The 16,445-nt window shown below is 45.6% G+C and overlaps 1 protein-coding gene across 1 annotated transcript in view; it reads right to left on the bottom strand.

Moving 5' to 3' along the window:
• LOC139255041 (alpha-aspartyl dipeptidase) overlaps positions 1 to 12,288 on the bottom strand; it is an 84,310-nt gene extending 72,022 nt beyond the window's left edge. The window contains 3 exon segments of the mRNA XM_070873860.1: positions 1,958 to 2,008; positions 4,022 to 4,079; positions 12,042 to 12,288. Of these exon segments, the coding sequence (XP_070729961.1) occupies positions 1,958 to 2,008; positions 4,022 to 4,079; positions 12,042 to 12,288 (356 nt within the window).
• Positions 12,289 to 16,445: the final 4,157 nt, after the last annotated feature.

Below are 16,445 nucleotides of genomic sequence, written 5' to 3' on the forward strand. Positions count from 1 at the left end.
AGCAGAGAGTCGGGATAAATGGGTCCTTTTCAGGTTGGAAATCGGTGGTTAGTGGTGTGCCTCAGGGATCGGTGCTGGGAACACAACTGTTTACAATATACATAGATGACCTGGAAGAGGGGACAGAGTGTAGTGTAACAAAATTTGTAGATGACACAAAGATTAGTGGGAAAGTGGGTTGTGTAGAGGACACAGAGAGGCTGCAAAGAGATTTAGATAGGTTAAGCGAAACGGCTAATGTTTGGCAGATGGAATACAATGTCGGAAAATATGAGGTCATCCACCTTGGAAAAAAAAACAGTAAAAGGGAATATTATTTGAATGGGGAGAAATTACAACATGCTGCGCTGCAGAGGGACCTGGGGGTCCTTGTGCATGAATCCCAAAAAGTTAGTTTGCAGGTGCAGCAGGTAATCAAGAAGGCAAATGGAATGTTGGCCTTCATTGCGAGAGGGATGGAGTACAAAAGCAGGGAGGTCCTTCTGCAACTGTATAGGGTATTGGTGAGGCCGCACCTGGAGTACTGCGTGCAGTTTTGGTCACCTTACTTAAGGAAGGATATACTAGCTTTGGAGGGGGTACAGAGACGATTCACGAGGCTGACTCCGGAGATGAGGGGGTTACCTTATGATGATAGATTGAGTAGACTGGGTCTTTACTCGTTGGAGTTCAGAAGGATGAGGGGTGATCTTATAGAAACATTTAAAATAATGAAAGGGATAGACAAGATAGAGGCAGAGAGGTTGTTTCCACTGGTCGGGGAGACTAGAACTAGGGGGCACAGCCTCAAAATACAGGGGAGCCAATTTAAAACCGAGTTGAGAAGGAATTTCTTCTCCCAGAGGGTTGTGAATCTGTGGAATTCTCTGCTCAAGGAAGCAGTTGAGGCTAGCTCATTGAATATATTCAAATCACAGATAGATAGGTTTTTAGCAATAAGGGAATTAAGGGTTATGGGGAGCGGGCGGGTAAGTGGAGCTGAGTCCACGGCCAGATCAGCCATGATCTTGTTGAATGGCGGAGCAGGCTCGAGGGGCTAGATGGCCTACTCCTGTTCCTAATTCTTATGTTCTTATGTTAAATCGTAAGTATCACGGGCAATAACACCCAACCCCCGCCCACACCTCACTTTTCCCACCATTGACATCAATCAAATGTTCAACATGTCCAGCAACACAGAATACAAAGGCAAAGCAGGAGGTTGGTCCCCTCCCCCCCTACATTACAACAAATTGCATACACCCAGATAGACATATAACAAAGCCACCACCTGCAGACATGAATCTCACTTTCCTTCCCCCCTCCCCTCTTCTGCCCTCTATCCCTTCCCCTCCTTGCTCCATGGCGCTTGGCTGAGGAGCTCCTCAGGGGGTGCCAAAGGGGCAACATTCTCTGATGTAGAAGCAGGATCTTGGTCCTTGCTCTCATCTGTCGTTTGCAGTGATGGTGCGGAACCTTGGGGTGGAGTGCCCTGCACTGAGACCACTGGGAGGCCTGTGCCAGCAGTGTTCCTGGCTATCACATCCAGGGCCTCCGCCATCCACGGAATGTACTCAGTCATAGTGACCAGCTGTCGGGATATGCCCCCCACTGCTTTGATGAGCTGGTCACCAATGTCTACAGTCCACCTGGACAACTGTACCGTCTCTCCACACTCGTGGCGCTCGTGGACCAGACGTGCCGCATCCACAAGGCCTCTGCGGGGTTGGCGCCATTCTGGGGACAAATGGGGTGCCCTGTGGTGAGGTGCTTGGGGCCGGTATCTTCAGAGTGGAGGCGGAAATGACTGGAGGACCACTAGATGGCCTTAAGGTGGAATGGCTTCTGGAGCGTGGCGATGCACGTTCCTCGAAGTCCGCGCTCTCTTCTGTAGAGAACAGACCCAGCGGATTGATGGGTGAGAATCGGAGCTCCTCAGCACCAGGTGTTGGATCGTCTAGAAAGTCGGGCCACGTACCCACACCTTCTGGCCTCTGTGGTCTTGCCTGGGGCCACACTGCTGGCTGAGCTGCAAAGCACAAATGAGGTTATTAGAGGAGAAGGGGGTGCTAGGTTGACAAGGTGAGTCCAGTGCTACACACAGCATATGCACGACAAAAGCACCACCACTCTCTAAATCATCACAGACATCACATTTCATGACCATCAACACATTTGCATTGCAATGATTTTCATTCGGCCAGTATTATTTCTCTGATAATTTTAGAAATCATCTATCATATTTGATTGTTCGGATATGAGTGGATGTGGCATCTATTAACTTTACATCACGCAATGGTGTAAACTTTACTCACGTGGCATTACTTCAGGATCTGCAGCTGCTTCCGTGGCTGTCCAGGGGTGCTTCTCCACGAGTGCGAGCACCCGCACCTCCGTCAGTGATGTCGCTGGGGACTGGTGGCCCCCCACCCGTTCGCCTCTGCACGGACCTCATCGTCGATAGCTTCTTCTGTAAAAGGTGACAGGACGACATGGCATGAGATCATTGCGTGATATCATTGCTAGGTACTGTCACAGAGACTGATACAACACATATCCGACAGATGTAATCATGATTATTATGATAATTATCATTCTTTACCTAAAGACGTGCACCGTGACCGCAGACTTTGAGTAAAACATTCCCGGTAAAAGTGAAAGACCTCACATCTGCTAACAGTCACTCATGACTGTTACAAATCAAATTATATAAATACATAAGTACATGCAAATAATGTAATACTTACTCTTGTGGATCCCATCGTTCCATCGTTTGCGTCATTGGTTGCCCTCACGCACCTCGTTGGTCGCCGACGAGACCATCGCTGCTATCTTGGCCCATATATTCTGGTAGACCTTTGGGGTGGGCTTCCCATGCCCTCTCTGTGTCAAATCACCCCAGCCTAACTCGACTTCCTGCAGGTAGAAGGCATTTGCCTCGTCTGAGAACCTCCTCACTCTTTTGCACCCTCCAATGTGCTCCTCTCCCATCTCACTGCTCTCTCCAGCGTCAGTCTCCACAGCATGCTGTGATGCCTCCCCCTCTCCCTCCATTATAGGCCAAATTCGGTCAAATATGTGGCTGGTAACAGCTAGTTTTTGTTTCCCTATTTGCTGTAAAGCTCTAAACTCTCCCTCCTACCTCCCAAAGCAGCCACACCGCACCAACATATGCCTTCAGTCCCTCTGAGCTCCCTCTCTCTCTGTCTCCTCTTCTGCACATGTCATGATGTCCCTTGACCTTCTGAATCGCGGGAATCGAGCGTTGCCATGACGTTGCTAAGGAAAGCGACACTTTACGGCAGGTCAGCGAGATTTAACACTACCGCCCATTTCATATCACTCGTGGTAACGCCCAATTTCAAAAATGGAGACTAGATGCTTTGCGAATGGATGAAAAGCTGGCGATCTGAAGATCCATTTTTACTGCCCACTTTTGGGCGAAAAGCACAAAAGTGTAAAATCTAGCCCAATGTCCCTTTGTTCTGGACTTCCCCGTCAGAGACAATTTGGGGAAAACTGCAGTAGGAGGCTTCCTTTGTATGAACACATCCGACCCAAATAAATCCACGAAACTACCTATTGGTCCCGGAAAAATGTAAGATTCTGGTCTGAGGCCTTCATTCACTGAGCAGCGTACGGGGATCTGTCTTTCACGTATGGACGTCTATGTTGCAATCATGTGGGCCTGGACCACCAATCAATATGCAGTATTCTCATTGATAATAACGGGAACTCTGTTGCCTGAGTTCCCATTACTATCAATGAGAATAACTCCCTAAAACAGCAAAACACAGCACAATAATTTAAAAAAACACCGCGTATATTTAAAATTTATTGAAATGAAAAGTAATTAAATGTTTTAGGAAAAAAACATTTTGGAATTTCTTTTTAATATGTTTTAATGTGGTTAAAAATACACTTACCTTAACGGACAGGGTTTTTAACATAAAAATGAGTGATTACATTAAATTTTTCTATGTTTTAAAAGTGTTACGGTGGTAAAAGTAAGCTATGCTATTAACATGCATAAAAGTTTTACCAGGCAAATAGCCCAATCTCTTCCGCGCGGATGTCCTTCTCCCCGGGATGCATTCGATCTGTCAAAAGAAATTTTGACAGATTGGAAAGCCAGTTTTTGGCGCATGCACATTGCGCCCTGAGAACCGGCTTTTGCGAGGCCTCGCTGGTTCCGTGCGCACATCATATAGATCCGGTGAGGCCGCAATTTTCGGCCCATTAGTTTATCTTTATAGAAACATAGAAAATAGGTGCAGGAGTAGGCCATTCGGCCCTTCGAGCCTGCACCACCATTCAATAAGATCATGGCTGATCATTCACCTCAGTACCCCTTTCCTGCTTTCTTTCCATACCCCTTAATACCTTTAGCCGTAAGGGCCATATCTAACTCCCTCTTGAATATATCCGGTGAAACGGCCTCAACAACTCTCTTTGCTAGAGAATTTCACAGGTTAACAACTCTCTGAGTGAAGAAGTTTCTCCTCATTTCAGTCCTAATCCTTATCCTTAGACTGTGTCCCCTGGTTATGAACTTCCCCAACATCCGGAACATTCTTCCTGCATCCAACCTGTCCAGTCCCATCAGAATTTTATATGTTTCTATGAGATCACCTCTCATTCTTCGAAACTCCAGTGAAAACAGGCCCAGTCGATCCAGTCTCTCCTCATATGTCAGTCCTGCCATCCCGGAAATCAGGCTGGTGAACCTTCGCTGCACTCGCTCAATAGCGAGAACGTCCTTCCTCAGATTAGACGACCAAAACTGAACACAATATTCCAGGTGAGGCCTCACCAAGGCCCTGTACAACTGCAGTAAGACCTCCCTGCTCCTATACTCAAATTCCCTAGCTATGAAGGCCAACATACCATTTGCCTTCTTCACCGCCTGCTGCACCTGCATGCCAACTTTCAATGACTGATGTACCATGACACCCAGGTCTCGTTGCACCTCCCGTTTTCCTCATCTGCCGCCATTCAGATAATATTCTGCCTTCGTGTTTTTGCCATCAAAGTGGATAACCTCCCATTTATCTACATTATACTGCATCTGCCATGCATTTGCTCACTCACCTAACCTGTCCAAGTCATCCTGCAGCCTCTTAGCATCTTCCTCACAGCTCACACTGCCACCCAGTTTAGTGTCATCTGCAAACTTGGAGATATTACACTCAATTCCTTCATCTAATTCATTGATGCATATTGTAAATAGCTGGGGTCCCAGTACAGCCCTTCAGCACCCCACTAGTCACTGCCTGTCATTCCGAAAAGAACCCGTTTATTCCGACTCTCTGCTTCCTGTCTGCCAATCAGTTCTCTATCCACATCAGTACATCACCCCCAATGCCATGTGCTTTAATTTTGCACACGAATCTCTTGTGTGGGACCTTGTCAAAAACCTTTTGAAGGTCCAAATACACATCCACTGGTTCTCCCTTGTCCACTCCACCAGTTACATCCTCAAAAAATTCTAGAAGATTTGTCAAGCATGATTTCCCTTTCATAAATACATGCTGACTTGGACTGATCCTATCACTGCTTTCCAAATGCGCTGCAATTTCATCTTTAATAATTGATTCCAATATTTCCCCACTACTGATGTCAGGCTAACTGGTCTATAATTACCCGTTTTCTCTCACCCTCCTTTTTTAAAAAGTGGTGTTATATTAGCTACCCTCCAGTCCATAAGAACTGATCTAGAGTCGATGGACTGTTGGAAAATGATCACCAATGATCACTGACAGGCAGGCATGCTTAAATTTGAAACTTCCCAATTGAATCTGCAATGGCTTAGTGATTGTAGCGGTCTGCTGATAACTGTTAAAGCCGTTAAGGAAAATTTCTTGATTAGATAAGTCGTTGTGCGAGAGAGGCTGCTGGTTTCCCAGACATGTTCTGGATCCACCTGTATCCCATAAGAAGGTGGTGTTGCGACCTCCTATGACACCTGAGACTATAGGCCATCCATGACTGTCATATCCTGCCTCGCACTCGACCTCCGAGGTCGGACCCCGTCATTGGTGGTCCCCGGGCACGAGTACCGGTTGTTTATGGAAGGGTGCCACCTCGCACACGAATTCTGAGGTCGGGCCCCATCATTGGTGGTCCCCAGGCTTGAGTCCCGGTCGCACATGACAGGGTGCCATTCACCTGGAGTCTCCCACAGCGCCGGACCGGTTACTTATTTTTGGCGCCTGACACTCCCTTTGCCAATGCTCCGTCTTTCCGTAATTATAACAGGGCCCCCTTGATGGCCCATATCCCCTATTTTCCTGATTTGCTGCCAGATACCTTGGAGGTCCTTCAGTCCTCCATGCTGGCGGGTCAGCTATATCTGTCCGAAGCGGACAGAATGGGTTCTATCTTTTGGTTGCGGAGGGAGTTGATTTTGATCGTCCAGCCAAGCTCTGGTCATGTGTCTCAAGATCCAGGCTTCATTACGAGTATCATCGGTAGGGTCGAAGAGCTTAACTGCCCTGCTACCGGACTCAGGGGCATGGGAAAAGAGGGACTTAAACCATGTGTCCAGATTGACGCGGTCCAATGTTCCAATCAGGTTACAGAAAACCACCCACAAGCTTTATGCATAAGTGCGGGGGTGTTCTTCATCCCCCTGTGTAAATTCTGCTAGTTCCATAACAGGATCCTTGCTGCTAACTTCCGCCACCTCCTTAAATGCAATCCACATTTCAACTAGGGTGCCCTGTCCTGTTCTGAGTTTGGGGCATGGCCCTGAATATAACGGGTCCCAAACACAGAGTTGCTAGTGTTATATATGTGGACTTGTATTTACTCTGTACAGCCACCAGAGGGCTCATTCCCCGGAGTTCCAAGGGATCCCATAATCCCTTGGGAGCACAGGTATTTAAGAAGGCTTCACAGGTTGGAGAGGCACTCTGGAGACCTGCAATAAAAGACTACGGTCACACTTCACTTTGAGCTCACAGTGTTCAGTCTGACTCTTTCTCCATACACAACAACTGGCAATGAGATACAGATAGCGAACCCAAAGATGCAGAGAACAGTGGGCATCCTGGAGAAATTTTCGGAGGGAAATGATTGGGAAACTTTTGTGGAGCGACTCGACCAATACTTTGTGGCCAACGAGCTAGATGGGGAAGAGAGCGCTGCCAAACGTGGAGCGATCCTCCTCACCGTCTGTAGGGCATCAACGTATGGACTCATGAAGAATCTGCTCACTCCAATGAAACCCACGGAGAAATCGTACGACGATTTGTACACACTGGTCCGAGAGTATTTGAACCCGAAAGAAAGGGTTCTGATGGCGAGGTACCGGTTCTACACCTACAAAAGGTCTGAAGGCCAGGAAGTGTTATGTCGCTGAGCTGAGATGCTTTGCAGGACATTGCGAATTTGAAGACATTTGGAACACATGCTCAGAGACTTTTTTATACTTGGCATTGGCCACGAAACCATACTTCGCAAGCTTTTGACTGTAGAGATCCCAACCTTGAGTAAGACCATAGCGATAGCCTAGGCGTTCATTGCCACCAGTGACAATACTAAGCAAATCTCTCAGCACACACGTGATGCTACAAGTACTGTGAACAAAGTAATGTTGTTTTCGAATCATAATGTACAGGGCAGGTCACACATACCTGCAGCTACACGTCCGCAGATGTCTCAGAGCCCACCATCAAGGGTGATGAATGCAAGGCCATTAACACCTTGTTGGTGCTGTGGGGGTGATCATCGTTTCCATTCATGCCGATTCAAAGGATACATTTGCAAGGGCTGTGGAACAATGGGACACCTCCAACGTATGTGTAGGTGAGCTGCTAGGCCTGTTAAACCTGCAAACCACCATGGAGGATCACTACGAACCACAGCCTCAGATAGAGGAGGCAGAGGTACATGGGGTGCACACATTCTCCACGAATTGTCCCCCAATAATGCTGAATGTTGAACTGTCAACGGAGCTGGACACAGGCACGAGCCAGTCCATCATGGGCAAAAAGACTTTCGAAAGGTTGTGGTGCATCAAGGCCTCAAGGCCAGTCTTAACTCCAGTTTGCACGAGACTAAAGAACTGATTCCTGTAATCGGCAGTGCTACCGTAAAGGCCTCCTACCATGGAGTGGTGCACAAGCTACCACTCTGGGTGGTACCGGGCGATGGTCCCACGTTGCTCGGCAGGAGCTGGCTGGGAAAGATACGCTGGAACTGGGACGACGTCCGAGCGCTATCGCCCGCTGACGAAACTTTGTGTGCCCAGGTCTTAAACAAATTTCCTTCGCTGTTTGAACCAGGCATCGGGAAATTCCAAGGAGCAAAAGTGCAGATCCACCTAATTCGGGGGGCGCGATCCATCCATCACAAGGCGAGAGCAGTACCGTATATGATGAGAGAAAGGATAGAGATCGAGCTAGACTGGATGCATCGAGAGGGCATCATTTCACCGATCGAAATCAGTGAGTGGGACAGTCCTATTGTCCCAGTCCTCAAGGGAGACGGTACCGTGAGAATCTGTGGCGATTACAAAGTAACTATCAATTGTTTCTCCCTGCAGGACCAATACCCACCACCAAAAGCCGATGACCTCTTTGCAACGCTGGCGGGAGGAAAGACGTTCACGAAGCTGGATCTGACTTCAGCCTACATGACACAGGAACTGGAGGAATCATCGAAGGGCCTCACTGCATCAACACCCACAAAGGTCTTTTTGTTTATAACAGATGCCCGTTTGGAATCCGATCAGTGGCGGCGATATTCCAGAGAAACATGGAAAGTTTACTGAAGTCGGTCCCGCACACCGTGGTCTTCCAGGACGACATCTTGGTCACAGGTCAGAACACAGTCGAGCACCTGCAGAACCTGAAGGAGGTTCTTAATCGAATCAACTGCGTGGGGCTCAGGTTAAAACGTTCGAAGTGCGTTTTCCTGGCGCCTGAAGTGGAGTTCCTGGGAAGGAGGATTGCGGCGGACGGCATCAGGCCCACCAGCGCGAAGACGGAGGCAATCGAGAACACACCGAGGCCACAGAATGTGACGGAGCTGCGGTCTTTCTTGGAACTTTTGAACTACTTTGGTAACTTCTTACCGGGTCTCAGCACCCTGCTAGAACCACTATATGTCATACTACGAAAAGGGGGTGAATGGGTTTGGGGCAAAAGCCAAAAAAATGCCTTTGTAAAAGCAAAAAAATTGTTATGTTCAAAGAAATTGCTTGTGTTGTATGATCCATGTAAGCGTTTGGTACTAGCATGTGATGCGTCATCATATGGCATTGGGTGTGTATTGCAACAAGCTAATGATTTCGGGAAAGTGCAACCGGTTGCTTGTGCATCCAGGAGTCTGTCCAAGGCTGAGAGAGCCTACAGCATGATTGAGAAAGAAGCATTAGCGTGTGTCTGTGGGGTAAAGAAAATGCATCAATACCTGTTTGGGTTAAAATTCGAATTGGAAACTAACCATAAGCCACTTATATCCCTGTTTTCTGAGAGTAAAGGGATAAAGAGTAAACGCATTGGCCCGTATCCAGAGATGGGCACTCACGTTGTCCGCATACAACTACGCCATCCGCCACAGGCCAGGCACAGAAAACTGCGCCGATGCTCTCAGTAGGCTGCCATTGCCCACGACAGGGGTGGAAATGGCGTAGCCCGCAGATCAAGCCATGGTTATGGAAGCATTTGAGAGTGAGCAATCACCTGTCACTGCCTGGCAGATCAAAACCCGGACAAGCCAGGGCCCCTTATTATCTCTAGTCAAAAGCTGCGTACTTTACGGGAGCTGGTCCAGTGTCCCAGTGGAAATGCAGGAAGAGATAAAGCCGTTCCAGCGGCGCAAAGATGAAATGTCTATACAGGCAGACTGCCTTCTGTGGGGCAATCGAGTATTTGTCCCCAAGAAGGGCAGAGACAATGACCTCCACAGTACCCACCCAGGCATCGTAATGATGAAAGTGATAGCCAGATCCCACATGTGGTGGGCCGGTATCGATGCGGAATTAGGATCCTGCGTTCATAGATGTAATACATGCTTGCAGTTAAGCAATGTACTCAGGGAGGCGCCGCTAAGTTTATGGTCTTGGCCCTCCAAACCGTGGTCTAGGGTACAAGTCGACTATGCAGGCCCGTTCTTGGGTAAAATGTTCCTTGTGGTTGGAGACGCATACTCCAAGTGGATTGAATGTAAGATAATGTCGGCTAGCACATCCGCTGCCACCACTGAAAGCCTGCGGGCCATGTTTGCCACACACGGTTTACCCAATGTCCTGGTGAGCGACAATGGGCCATGTTTTATCAGTGCTGAGTTCAAAGAATTCATGACCTGTAACAGGATCAAACATATCACATCTGCCCCGTTTAAATCAGCGTCTAATGGTCAAGCAGAGAGAGCAGTGCAAACCATTAAGCAAGGCTTGAAGAGGGTAACTGAAGGCTCACTGAAGATTCGCCAATCCCGAGTCCTGCTTAGCTACCGCACAAGACCACACTCACTCACTGGGATCCCACCTGCTGAACTGCTCATGAAAAGAGCACTTAAAACAAGGCTCTCGTTAGTTCACCCTGATCTGCATGAACAGATAGCGAGCAGGCGGCTTCAACAAAGTGCATACCATGATAGCGCAAATGTGTCACGCGAGATTGAAATCAATGATCCTGTATTTGTATTAAATTATGGACAAGGTCCCAAGTGGCTTCCCGGCATTGTCGTGGCCAAAAAGGGGAGCAGGTTGTTTCGGGTCAAACTTTCAAATGGACTCATTCACCGGAAACACTTGGACCAAATCAAACTCAGATTCACGGACTATCCTGAGCAACCCACCTTGGACCCTACCTTTTTTGACCCCCCAATATACACACTAGTGGCAACCGACACCACGGTTGACCACGGAGCAGAACCCATCATCCACAGCAGCCCAGCAGGACCCACCACACCAGACAGCCCAGCAAGGCCAGCTGCACAGCAGCCCAGCGAGGGCCCAACAAATGATTCAACAATACCAGCCTTCACACTGAGACTATCAACCAGGGCAAGAAGGGCCCCAGATCGACTCACATTGTAAATAGTTACACTATTGACTTTTGGGGGGAATGTTGTTATATATGTGGACTTGTATTTACTCTGTACAGCCACCAGAGGGCTCATTCCCCAGAGTCCCAAGATATTCCATAATCCCTTGGGAGTGCAGGTATTTAATAAGGCTTCACAGGTTGGAGAGGCACTCTGGAGACCTGCAGTAAAAGACTAAGGTCACACTTCACTTTGAGCTCACAGTGTTCAGTCTGACTCTTTCTCCATACCCAACAGCTAGTTTCCTCAGCTTTCCCTCATCTAATCTCGGAGGCCTGGAGAACCGCAGCCTTCCATAATTAATAATTAGTCTTGCCATCGAACTTGGGTACGTTTTTGGCAATATCGTTCAATTGGGAGAGGGAAAAAGGGTGACATAATTGATAGGTCCGTTGGGTGCAGCGTCTGCCACTTGACCATCGGTCCTTTCCTGTGTCTGAAAAGTGACTATAGAGTTCATGGGCAGCAGGGGCTGCGGCTCCTCTGGGGCAGTAGGGCCTTTATCATTTCTATAGGGTGGCGGGGCACAGTACCATAATGGGTCAGGGGGGGGCGCCATAGTCCCCTTCTCCTGATCAGTCCCTCTTACTGTTCTGGGCCGCCTTGGAGCAGTCGATACCCTCACCGCCTCCATCGGAGAAAGCGCATATTATGCCTTAGTGTGAAGATAATTGTGACTTTAATACTTTCATTTCCTGGTGACAGTGGGTATGATCCGTTTTATCATATTTTTCCCGCTGGTGAGACTGTTGTATAACATTTAGGGCTGATCTCAAAACCTGACACTTTTCCTCTAGGGCACAGCGGTCCCTTGTGGACTCGTCTAATTGTTCCTGCATTTGGTGTACTTTTTGATTACTTGCATCGACTGCAGTCACACTAGAGACCATATGGAGAGTGTGCAATCTTTTATCACTACGTAACTTCTCATTTTCCTTTTGCAAATTTTTAACCTGTTTCTGGAGCTGGTCTATCTCAAGACTGTAATTGGAGTTGGGTCTGACCCTGACTGTGCGTTAATGCTCGCTCGCTCATTAGTTCGGAGTAACAGGCTGCCAACAGAAAATATTTAAAATCTTTTTGTTTCATTTTTCCCTTTTCATTGTTGTGTTCAAAGAAGGTCTGACTTCCTTTGAAACTTGGACCGGAGATCGTCACCGCCCAGTCCTGATATTTCCCTACCATTAACTGGTTAAACTGTCCTTCCCAAACCTGGGAGGTCTCCCCATTAGTCGCGTCATGTTCCACCATAGCTACTGCTTTCCACTTTATCTGACTCTAACAGATATTGTTCAGACCCTTACTGTGGTATATTTTGTCCAAAACAATGTTTTAAATGTCCCATCTGGGGTATCACTTTGTTGCGCTGAATTCGCTAGATGTTGGAAAGATCGAACAAATAGGTTCACAATTTTCCTTTTAGGGTTCCCACAGTAAGTTTAACCTGAACAAAAGACTATGACACTAGATTCACAAGCCAACTTATCTTTAATAAATGCTTTAAGAAACACTGTTCATTAGTTACTACAGAATATAGGACTCACAACCCATATAGATATTACCCGATTCAGTCCGAGGTGATCAAGCGGCGTCTGACTTCAGCTTAGGGATTCTACCCCAGATTCCTGCTGTCGAATGTTGCTCCTAGGTTCTTGCTAACTTCCTCCAAATTTTGTGCCTAGTTATACCCTTTCTTCTCTCAGTTAAACACATGTCGGTTTTGGCAGATTCTGCTGACATTTCAACTTTGTACATATGCATTCTTCTGTTATCGTAACCCTGTCTTGCCTCCATGAGTTATTACTAATGTCGGTGCCTTCGTTACTAATGTGTGCCCCATATCTTGATAAGTTAGGTCTTTTTTCATCCCTTCCCACCCCTGCTGTTCCTACAGCATATTTCTGCTAAGGTAAACTTCCCCTCCCATTTGGCCACATCTGTTATTCCTGCAACTGACCTTTTGTTCGTTCACTAGCATTTGTAGGGACCCTGTTAACTGACATCCATTATTCACACATTATCTCTTACACATGGTGACTCCTTTGAATTTGCCTTTACTATCCTGCAGCTTTTATCCTTATCTCCTTCACCCCGAGGTCAGTGTTTGCTGTTTTCAGTTTAAACTCAAGCATGAGCTAAATTCTTATTAATCGTGAATTCTTTCTGATATTTCCACAATTACCTTGTGGTATGTGTTCCTCCGCAACTTAAAGATGATATGTTCAGTTTGTTTCATTCCCACTTTACTGCAGGACATTATTCTGGCCCTACCACAATACAGAAATTACATCAAGTCTGTTGGTGGTCTGGGTTGAAAAATGATGTTGAAGAATATGTTATTAGATGCTTACCATGTTTAAAGACAAACCCTTCTGCCTGCTCTAATCAAACTCTACTCAAATCCCAACCCTCTCCTGAAGGTCCATGGACAGGCCGACAAATTGATTTTATTGGACATTTTAATAAATCGCAGGGTAATGCTGAACATGCTCTGGTAGTAATGATCAGTTCACAAAATGGATTGAAGTTTTTCCAACTAAGGATAATAAGGCACGTACACCCGTGCAAACACTGATGGACCATGTGGACACAGTAAACAGACTAGTTGCCCAGAACATTGGAAAGTCACAAAATCAAATTAAACACAACTTTGACAAAAAGGTAAGAGCATTTGAATATGATGTCGGGGATAAAGTGATGTTACAGAATTTCACCCCAAAGAAACATTCTTTTGATGTAAAATGGATGGGTCCACATCAAATAATTGATAAATTAAACCCCGCTGTGTACCTATTGAATGTTCCTTATGGCCCAAAGGGAGAACCAAAACTAAAATGGTTCCATATCAATCAGATGAATACTGTTAAGAATTAAAAGATATTATGTTTGGTTTAATTGTGGAATGATGTGGATCTATATGCTTCTATTGATGCTCGGAAGTGTGAGAAAGACAACGAATGAAGAGCAGGACTGCAGAGCAGTCTCAGACGATAAATGTACTCAACTCCTCTTTTTTGGAACAGAACCACTGGTTCTTGGTGGACATAAAAAAACAAAGACTTATATGGATAGCATTTCCCACTGTGGATGAAGAAGAATGGGGATAATGTACCAACAGAATATATGGCAGGTTGTGGAAGATGCCCGTTAAGAGATAGAGAAGGTCCAAAGTTATGGAGATTTCTGAAAAAGAGTGGGGGATTTTGGGGAGAAATTAAAAAAAAACAAGGCCTGATAGCATCAGAAAGTAAAGCATACATCCAATTGTGTTGGCCTAGATGGTGGACAAAACATGAAGGGCAGTATTCATGCATTGGGACACATACCCACTGGAAAATGAACCTGTCATGCGTACCTTTAAGGCTTGGGGAAAATATACCTACCACAAACCTGACGGAAGTAGGATAGGTGTACAGATGGTGAAATTTGAGGATGCCGTAGAAGGATGTTATAATGATAGAGGGGAATTCCGTCGTATTAGGTTTGAATCATATAAAAAAGATAATGACTCAGACCAGGATCAGGGAAGAGGGAAACAATGTACTCAGTTAAAACCAGGACCTGGAAACGGTCTTGTAATCATTCCCACACATAGAAGAATATATCATCAAATTATACCAGAAGTGGTTCCTGTTATTTTAAATGTAACTGATTTGATATTACCTAATTGGTGTCCTAATAAAACTTCTCAATTAGCTCAAGGAATGATACAACAGGTGTTTAAACAATACTGGGAAAAAGCTACTCTTGCTACAAACCTTGAAAAGACACAAGAAGCATTCCACCACAAAAGTGATAATGATTCTGACCCGGAAGGAAGTCGAGAACAAAATAGGCGAAAGAGAGGTCTAATCAATGATGGACTCACAGGGTTTAATACTGCTACATCAATAATCAATACCATGGACCTAGCAGGTTCACGGGCTCAATTAGATGATGTACGAGAAAGACTAAGAGATATACTTACTAAGGAAAACAACATAGAAAGGGAAGAGTTGAGAGAAGATCAAATAATGATTATACACCTAAGGGAGATCATACACATAATAAAAAGTCATGCACGTAAGATTAACAATATCATTAGAGAAAACAGAAATGCCTCTGATCAAGCTGCCATTAATGACGTCTGTGTCATGTATGGGAACTGGTAAGTGGAACAATCCCGGGAAAATCTAGAAAGTTATAACAAGGGACATCTGCCTACGTGGGTAACAAATGCACATTTGTCAGGACTATCTCATTACTATGACGATGGGGAAAATGAGAAGTTTTATTAAAGTATATCCAGTCAAGCACGAATGCCACAAGGTAGTGAGCCAAAAATTATTAGGATTAATAGTACAAATTCCTAGTTTAATGAACTGAACTAGACCCAACACCCTGTTTAGAATAGAGAACATAAGGGTGGCAAAAACAAACACCATTAGCCGATTCCTAACAGCCCCACAATGGTTAGATCAGTTAGAAGAATTAATATGGATTGAACCAAACCTTGAAGGATGTAGAATAAATGAGGACGCCCTCATTTGTCCTTATGGTTTATATGAGCACTCAAAAAAGAGGTGGGTTCGATTGGAATCGGGAAGGTCTAAATTATACTATGGAAGTGACAGGACCATCAGATGTGAGAAATAGGACTGCTTACATATGGGAGGGAAAATATTGTTTCACCACCCTAGAAGATCATTATCATTATGGATTCTCTAAATGCTCCATTAGTCCTGGTACCTACTGTCTGACGACTACAAAAACTACCATTATTGGGGGAAGAACCTGAACAATAAGTATTGCAGGTGGAGGATAGTTTAGACATCAACCTAGAGGATTACATTACTAAATTTTGGATACGATATCCCGGAATTGCCTGAAGCTTTAACGGCCTTAATGAGTCAAATAAAAAACTCCCAACGTCATTACTCTGCATTGGAACAAAGAGATGAAGAGATCCCAGGGATAGGAGTTTCAACACATTGGTGGGATATAGGGATTAATATAGAAATTCCTCCTTGGATTAGAATAATTTCACATTTATTGGCAATAGTTCAACTCGGTGTTAATATGTTTAATGGTGTACACTTGCTATTTAAAGCAACTAATACACCAGACACAAACACGAATTAATGTTATAACCGCACAAAGTCTATTAGACAAGAGTAAAAATTAAAACATAGAAACATAGAAAGCATAGAAAATAGGTGCAGGTGTAGGCCATTCGGCCCTTCGAGCCTGCACCACCATTCAATATGATCATGGCTGATCATGCAACTTCAGTACCCCATTCCTGCTTTCTCTCCATACCCCCTGATCCCTTTAGCCATAAGGGCCACATCTAACTCCCTTTTGAATATATCGAACGAACTGGCCTCAACAACTTTCTGTGGTAGAAAATTCCACAGGTACACTATTCT

The sequence above is a fragment of the Pristiophorus japonicus genome, chromosome 3, assembly GCF_044704955.1.
Source record: "Pristiophorus japonicus isolate sPriJap1 chromosome 3, sPriJap1.hap1, whole genome shotgun sequence".
In the NCBI taxonomy this organism is placed as follows: domain Eukaryota; kingdom Metazoa; phylum Chordata; class Chondrichthyes; family Pristiophoridae; genus Pristiophorus; species Pristiophorus japonicus.